The sequence below is a fragment of the Rhinolophus hipposideros genome (genome assembly GCF_964194185.1).
Source record: "Rhinolophus hipposideros genome assembly, chromosome: 9".
Taxonomy (NCBI): domain Eukaryota; kingdom Metazoa; phylum Chordata; class Mammalia; order Chiroptera; family Rhinolophidae; genus Rhinolophus; species Rhinolophus hipposideros.
Window position 1 is genome coordinate 86,658,612 of NC_138055.1, and position 8,691 is coordinate 86,667,302.

At 50.2% G+C, this 8,691-nt stretch overlaps 1 protein-coding gene across 1 annotated transcript; it reads right to left on the reverse strand.

The window, feature by feature from the left end:
* Nucleotides 1-2,535: 2,535 nt before the first annotated feature.
* Nucleotides 2,536-6,439, reverse strand: KCNA1 (potassium voltage-gated channel subfamily A member 1). Its single transcript, XM_081059856.1, has 2 exons — nt 6,062-6,439; nt 2,536-5,700 (listed from the first exon to the last, which is right to left on the reverse strand). Exon 2 carries the CDS (start codon nt 5,191-5,193, stop codon nt 3,712-3,714), a length of 1,482 nt encoding a protein of 493 aa, XP_080915982.1. The 5' UTR covers nt 5,194-5,700; nt 6,062-6,439; the 3' UTR covers nt 2,536-3,711.
* Between the last annotated feature and the right edge of the window lie 2,252 nt (nt 6,440-8,691).

The window sequence follows — 8,691 nt, forward strand, 5'->3', positions numbered from 1 at the left end:
AGGGCTGTGCACAGAAAGGGGAGAGGAGAGGCGAAAACAAAAACCTTTCCTGGTTACAATCTGTCTTCTAAAATCTGAGGACAGAGGAAATTAACATCTTTGGTCTATCTAATTCAGATCACTTGAGGTGAGTTAATCACTTCCGAGATTCTGGGATGGCTAACAGCCCTAGTATGACCCAACCCTTCCACTGCCACCCTATTGAACTAGGGCCCCAAACACTAGAAGAGCTGAGCTATGGCTATCAGCAAGTCAGAAGTCTTCTCCTTCTGGAGAAAACAAGTATTCAGGACATGAGCCGTTAAAGCTCAAGACCTAGGAAGGGAATGAAAAGGTTAAAAGCCCAATAAAATAAATATAAGGAAGTAAACCAAAAGATAGTCATTCCTTAATAGGCAGTTTTGTGAAGTGCACCTTCAGGTCTACAAAAACATTTCAGCCCATTACAGTGCAGGGGGGAAGAGCTTTGTGAAACTTCGCATGCCTATGCTACACAGATAGTCCCTGTACTCCATTCTTCCTGACTTGGTTGCAATGTGCTACAGATGGATAAGCAGCATTCATTTTCCCCATACCTCCTAAATTCATAACAACAACTCATCCTCAATCCCAGGCTGACAGGTTCACTGCATGCAGCTCTTTTTCCTGTTGCACATGCAGAAGAATCACCAGTCCAGTGTCTAACTACGAGAGGTATACCAGGTAGCCAAAGTCCATCTAATCAGCCTTGGTCCCACTTTCTCATCCTCTGACCCATCCATCCCACAGTACTGAGTGGATTATTGCTGTTGACAGTGCAGCGTTTCAAGTTCTGTGTGTCCTAGACCTCAGAACCTAAATAAAAGATCGAGACATCCCTGGAAATTTGGGGCAGGTTGGCATTTTTTTTCCCCCAACTGGGGACTTTTAAGCAGGTAGGAGAGGAATAGCCAGGATGAGTCAAGGTTGACAAGAGAAGGAAACATCACAGGGGAGGGTTTATGCCCTGTGGTCAGATGTGTACAGTCCTTGGTCCCTCATCTTCCATGATGTTACATTCGTCTTACAGAGTCACAGAAGCAGCACAGGAAAACAAAATATCCATGTTCTTTCTTTCCACACACTCAGTCAGCCTGAGCGTTATTCTAGTTTCTTCATGTACTGCCTCACTGCTAGTTCTAGGATAGGGTGGGGGAAGGGTTGAAGGTAACAGGAGATTTCCAGAAGCAGGACAAGAGTGTAAAGTGGTCAGCAGCAGGTAGCCACATGCTAAGTGCAGAATGAAGATCCCCACTGGTGTCCGTAAAAAGATGGTGAGCTCCTCTCCATTGCTGGACAGCTGCTGGGCCCCAGAGGCCTGTGTTACGTGGCTCTCTTTCAGCGAGGCACAGGGTCCCAGCTGTTCTCTGTGCTGGTTGCCGGGGGTGGCAGAAGTTAGACGCTTAGCCCGTGAAGTGACTGCTAGGTGAGAAAACCATAGGAGCATCATAGGAAATATCTGAAGGGAGTGGGCCAGAAAGGAGGGCCTAGGAAAGGTCAGTCTGAACCGAATGTTCCCACGGCCGTGATATGCCTCGAAAGATCAGACTAGTAGAGATTTGCAAAGTGCTGTTGCGAACAGAGGAGGAATAAGGAAATGTACAAGAAATACTACACTGGACCTGAGGAAGCCTTCAATGTCCAGAGTGACCCTCGATAGGAAATAAATTCCCAAAGAGTTTATCTTGGCTTCTGATGGAAAAGGAAAACAAAACCATAAACAAAAACAAAAAAATCCTCCTCAAGTTCATGGTTCATGTCCAGTTGGAAGCCGGGTCTCAGGTCCCAATTCGTATCACACATCAGGCTGCCAGAGGGACTCAGTCCAAGGGATGGCCAGAGAAACAGCACCGTCCTAGATCTCTCCCCTCCAGGGGTCAGGATGGTGTGGTCTTCTCACAGTGGTGAAGTGAGACAGCGAGGATGGAAAAATCAAAAGCAAACTATCTGTGCCCCAACCCTTCCTCCCTTTGTTATGTAACTTCTCAGCTGTGTTAACGGAGGCACTTTCTGCAGTTCACTGTGGGTACAGGATAAAGGCACTAAGCAACTATGAAATCGATTGGTTAAGTTTCTTCAGGGAGACTCGAGGAGAGGGGCGAAGTCTCCACAGACTTCAAGTCATGACTGCAAAAAGAAATCAGCTCTGCTTTGGATGCATACAATAGATAAACATTTTCATTTACATCTTAAGAATGCACCAAAAACATGCAGTATTGCACCTTGTTTTGTGTGTGTGTTTGTTTTGCTTGTGTTGACCCTCAGCTAGAAAGAATACTTGTTCTTAGGTGTTGCTCTATATACCTTGATGACTTCTTTAGTTTTCCATATAGCTTCCTTTTAAAGGATGGGCATATTGGTCCTTTCTCTGCCTACACCTGCACAGATACCCGACATTTCCCTGAGCAAAGGCAGGAAAATTGACTGAGTGCCCCCACCCCCACCCCCACCCACTATATCTTTGGGCCCTTCATCCCACAAACGTGTAATTTTTATTATTTTTTTACATTTTTTTTTACTGAAATCATGCATTAATTAATTCAAGGTACGTCTTAATCAAATAGGCCATAATACTGAATACGAGAACATGCTTTGAGCTCCAAAAAGTTTTTGTTCCCATCTGACTAACATATGCACTTAAATACAGTACTTTATTTATGAATAAAATAGTTAAATGAAGGAGTGCACTTTTGGTGAATGCAAATGAAAAAGGATCTATTTTTAGAAGAGTTGATTCAAACTTAAGCTTATCCCCTATTGTCTGAGTTACCGTTCTCAGCATGCGATTATAAAATAAATATTATCAGAATCAAACATGCTTACATTTAACTCTATTTGTGCTCTCTTGCAATAAGGAGGTGAAGGTTTTACATCCAGTTCTGAAGGCCAGGGGTCAGGGTACGGGACCAGTGAGAAAAGACCTGTGTTGGGTTCATCTGCAGGTGAGAAACTTAGCAGCACTGCAGATTAATCAATTAATTTAATTCAGTATCTTTTTCTTAGAGGATAGTTTGTATAGAAGGGGAATGGGGCAGAATGAAAATCGCTACAGACCAGGACCAGCATGAGAGACTGCTAAGGTGCTTTGTGAACCAGTCTTAAGTAATTCTGTTTGCTTTTTTCTTTCATCTTATAATATGCAGTGTGATTGTGTTTTTATCAAAATAAAAACATTTGTTCGTTGCCAATTTTGGCTTGTATATCATGTTACATATAATACATCAGATGCACTGTCTTAAATGTGCTATGCAGTTTGCAAAGATTTTCTATTGGAGTCCCATGCAAGCTTTAATTTTATACTTCTAAGTGATCATTTGGTTTTCTGTTAAAAGAAAAAAGTTAAAGAAGCCCAAAGATTACAAATGTCTCAGTATGGGGAAGCATATGAATCTTATTTTACCGAGTCTAGCTCATGAACTGAATTTTTAAACCAATTTTAGAAAATACACTTTCTTTTCCCATTTTTTAATAAAATGAAAATAGTTTTTTTTTTCCCCCACAGATCTTGGAAGCTTCTGATTGGCCGCCCCCAAGATCCACAATGCAACAATGCATTGACAGTTAAATAGAGCATTCAAAAACTATTTAGTAAAGTATCGACAAAGAGTGACATGGGTCACTAGGGTTTTTGTTTTGTTTTGTTTTTTAAGTCTTTCAAGCGGCTAAGTGGGGCTTTTTTGTTTGCTTGGCTTTTTAGACATCGGTCAGTAGCTTGCTCTTATTAACACAGTTTTGGTTAGCTGTGGTGCAATTGCCAGTTCTGAGATTGGCCTGTCTATAATGGGCTATGCTATTATTCATATCCTCTTCGATCTCCATGTACTCAGATTTGCTGAGAGTAGAGGAACTGCGCCGACTGAGGTCACTGTCAGAGGCTAAGTTAGGGGAGCTAACGTGGAGCAGCTGGGCCTGCTCCTCCCCCTCAGTTTCTCGGTGGTAGAAATAGTTGAAATTGGACACAATGACAGGTACGGGCAGGGCAATTGTCAGCACACCAGCGATGGCACACAAGGAGCCCACGATCTTGCCTCCAATTGTCACAGGGTACATGTCACCATATCCTACAGTGGTCATGGACACCACCGCCCACCAGAAAGCATCGGGGATACTGGAGAAGTGAGACTCAGCTTCTTCCGCCTCTGCGAAGTACACTGCGCTGGAAAACAGTATGACTCCGATGAAGAGAAAGAAGATGAGCAGCCCTAGCTCCCTCATGCTGGCTTTCAGGGTCTGGCCCAGGATCTGGAGGCCCTTGGAGTGGCGGGACAGCTTGAAGATGCGGAACACCCTTACCAGTCGGATGACCCTGAGGATGGCCAGCGAAGTGGCCTGCTCGCCCTTCTGGTTGCCCTCCTGCTCAGCGATCTCGGTGCCCAGGGTGATGAAGTAGGGGATGATGGCCACGATGTCGATGAAGTTCATGATGTTTTTGAAGAACTCGGGCTTGCTGGGGCAGGCGAAGAAGCGCACCACCAGCTCAAAGGAGAACCAGATAATGCACAGCGTCTCCACGATGAAGAAGGGGTCCGTGAAGATGTTGGAAGTGTAGATAACCGTGGTGTTGTCGATGCGGTGGATGGTGCCCGTGAAGTCCTTGTCGTCCTTCAGCTCAGGGAGGGTCTCGAGGCAGAAGATGACGATGGAGATGAGGATGACCATGACAGAGACGATGGCGATGACTCGCGCGGGCCCCGAGCTCTCGGGGTACTCGAAGAGCAGCCACACCTGGCGCTGGTATTCCTTCTCGGGCAGGGGGCGCTCCTCCTCCTTGATGAAGCCCTCGTCCTCCCGGAACTTCTCCATGGCCTCCTCGCCCAGCTCGTAAAATTTGATCTCCTCGGAGAACATGTCCAGGGGCACGTTGACGGGCCTCCGCAGCCGGCCCCCCGACTGGTAGTAGTAGAGGATGGCGTCGAAGCTGGGCCGGTTGCGGTCGAAGAAGTACTCGTTCCTCAGGGGGTCGAAGTAGCGCATGCGTTTCTTAGGGTTGCCCAGCAGCGTGTTGGGAAACTGAGCCAGGGTCTTGAGCTGCGTCTCAAAGCGCAGCCCGGAGATGTTGATGACCACGCGTTCGCAGCACTCGTGGTCCTCGTGGTCCGCCGGCCCGGGGTAATCCTGGGGATGGCCCGGGGCGGCGGACGCCTCGTCCGCGTTCTCCCCGGACATTACCGTCATGGTAGAAGCCGGGTGCAGGGGTGAGAGAGCAGGAAAGGGCCAGCGGCGGTAGGAGGGACGGAGCGAGGAGGGGTGGGGGGGACCCAAGCGCCCCCCCCACCGGAGTGCGTGTCTGCCCCACGCTCAGGGGGAGGGGCTTCGAAGCCAACCGGTCTGCGACTTGGCTTCTGGTTCCCTTCCTCTCCACCCTACCTTTTGCTCAGTTTGGAATCCCCCTCGCCTGCGGCCCGGGGTGCACCTTTTTGCCCAGGGTTGGGGTGGGGGGGAGAGCTGGTGTTTCTTCCTGCTCCGAGGTGCCTTAACGCAGTGCTGTTCTAGCGGGCTGGGCCATCGCTTCGGGGTGACCCTGGCCTCCCCTCCCCTCCACGAGCTCTCCTAGGACCGGGTGCAGAGCCAGCTCAGCAGATGCCCTCGCCTGACAACCCCTCTGTTTCTCCTCGGCTCTCCCCCCTCCTACCCCTCTTCGCCTGCCGCCTTCTAAGCTCCCACCAGGGCGATCGATGGACGCTGCAGAGAAATAGAAAGTGATACAGGGGGTAGAAAATCAGAAGCATTTCGATGGGACGGACCTACAGACACTGAAGAGCACAGACCTCTAGCTTTGTTAGAAAGCACTGGACTTTTACTGGGCATACACACAGACAGACACACACAGACACCCGGAAATCCAAGTTTGGGGCTCTTCCATCCCACTTTCCCCAATGCCCAACAGCCGATCTGTTTACAACTTCGTTAAACTAGAGATCGGAAAAGCGCCGAGAGACGCTGGGGAAGCTCCAGGTCCCACGCAGCGTTCCTACAGCCCCGGCTTCCCCCACCCTTCGTCCCAACCCCTGCTTCTGTAGCCCCGACCTGGGGAGCCCCCTACCTGGCCGGCCGGCTTGGCGCAGGAGTGGTGCTGAGTCCGCCGAGAGCCGGAGTTGGAATGCGGCAGGTCGCTTTTGCAGTACACGGGCGGGAGACGCGGCCGCCGCCGCCGCCGCAGCATCCGAGAGGCGAGGCGCCGGGGCAAAGTCGCCGCCCTCGTCCTCTCGTGCTACTCCCCTTCAGCCGGACAATCGCTTTTCTGAGCAGCTACAGGGGAAATGTCCACTCCCTATCCCCATTCTCACCCGTTGCCAGCAACCTGGAGACGGCGTGCTCTCTTCTGGTGCAGGGAGTTCCGGAGGATGCGGGGCGGAAAAGCAAAATGCCACCCTCTCCCGAAGCTCTGAAGCAAATGATGATAAACAGCACTCTCGCCCCCCTCCGAACACTATGGGAGCCCTTGATTCGATCCCGAAGGAAACGGGCGAGCAAGAACCTGGGTCTACATGGCTCTCGGATGCCCTCCGCTTCCGCACCCCCGCGTGGACCTCGCGGAGGCTGAGAGGCGCGCGGGGAGCTGTTAGGAGCGCCGAGTGGGGTAGGGTGCGTGCGGCGGCGGGGCTGCGCGGTCCATTTCTGGGCGCTGCAAGATCAGCAGAAACCTGAGAAAGCGCCTGGAGCGCGGAGCAGCGATTGGCCCACCCAGGCGTGGGTTGGGGCGGGCGGGGGAGGGCAAGAGCAAGGAGGTAGAGGGAAAATATGAGGGGGTGGTGGTTCCGTAGAGGGGGGTTGCCATTCGGTCCCCACCCTCGCCTGCACAGCTTTTTCCTTCTGCCAAAAAAGCCGACCACCAATTCTATGTTCCTTGTGGCCCACAGCCCCGCACACGCACGGTCCCCGGCCGCGACCTTCACCGGGAATTCCACATTTCAAATGGTCAGGTCCGACGCAATGCAGGCGGTTGTTCCTGGCAAAACTCCTCGGATGGCGTTGTGTTTGTGCAGTCGCACAATAATCAGCTTCGGTCGCCACGCTGGGCGGGCCATGCTGCCCCTCCCGCGGGGGGCCCTCTGCCGGGTCCACCCAGCTTCTCCTGGCTGGAGTCGGAGAGATGCGGACTTTGGGTAGAGCTCTGCAGTTGAGGATCAACTGGCTTTGCTCTATGGAGTGTTATTGCGAGACGGTGGTGCTAAGAGTCTGTCCCTCTTTGACCTACAATGGGAGTTGGAAATTTTCTTACAGTGAGATTATTATGAAATACGAAGAATGTGGGCAACCACTAAAGGCTTCGTGAGTTTTGGGGGGGTTGTCTGCCAACTTGGTGCTAATTGGGATGATTCTGAGAAGCAAGTCACCTGCCCACCTCCCACCTACGTCCCTCCTCCCGCAGCCTCTTTTCCCGGCCTAGAGCCTCACAGGGCCACTTGCAAGGCTTGCAACTTCTTCGGGAAAGGGTCGGCACACAGACACAGGGCAGCAGATGCAGGGGCGTGCGTGGTGCATACTGAGCGCGGCTCCAGCGGCGCTCTCGGAGGCGATGCGCCGGGGCGCCTGCAGCTCCAAAGCCGGCAGCCAGCGGCTCCGGTCGTTCAACTGCAGCGGAGGCTGTAAGCAGGCTGCCAGAGCCCGGAGTCGCTGCTGATTGGTCCCCCCGCTGCATTGGGACCACCCCTTCGCGCCACCGCAGATCGCGTGGCCGGGTGCCTACACCACCCACGTCTTTAATCAAAGCCACTCTCTTGTGGCTAGTGGAAAGCCGGGGCCTCAGCGGGATTGTCCAGGCAGTGCAATAATCCCGGGTACGGCACTAGTTAAGTCCCTCCTCCAGATTCAGACTCCAGCGTTCTTTTCAGAAAAATAAAAGTGTTTGTTCCCTCCACTCCTCCGGATCCATAATCTCAGCTTTGTTTTGTAAAAATAGAGTTAGTTCTCTTAAACTCCTCCTTCCCATATTAAAACTCTGCCCTTTCCCCACCTTCCATACACATGTTCTATCCCACTAACTCTACCTTTCTGCACTACTGCTTTATTGCAAATAAAACATGGAGCTGTGTGCTGAAATACCGTCAAGTCCCTTTTAAAAAAAGAATAGTTTCAGGTGTACAAAGCAACGTAATAATGAGACATTTACACCCCTCACAAGGTGATAACCGCCCCCAAACTACTCCCCCTCTGACATCTTATATAGCTGTTAAAATACCATTAACTATCTTCCTTATGCTGTACTCCACATACCGTGACTATACATTATATATATATATATATATATATATATATATATATATATATATATATATATATATGTTTATACATATATGTTATATATATATGTTTAATTATAGTTGACATACAATATTATTCTACTTCAGCTTTAGGTGTACAAGTCCCTTGTTTTTGTTGCTGCTGCTGCTCTTGCTGCTGCTGCTGTTACAGTCCTATGGGAGACAGCCCTACCAGACGTGATAAACATTTTCTTACCATGTCCTAGCAATCCTGGATATGGCAATCCTCACTCTGCCTGTAACTTCCTTCTTTCTTTTCAACGCCCCCAGGACTCTCATCTCCTAGCCTCATGTGGATGCACTTGCCCTGATTCAGCATTTGGCGATTGCCTTCCTAGACAAAATTCACAGACTGGTTCCTAAAGTCAGGGCTTTACTAGGGGGCATAATAAGATGAGGAAGTTTTCAA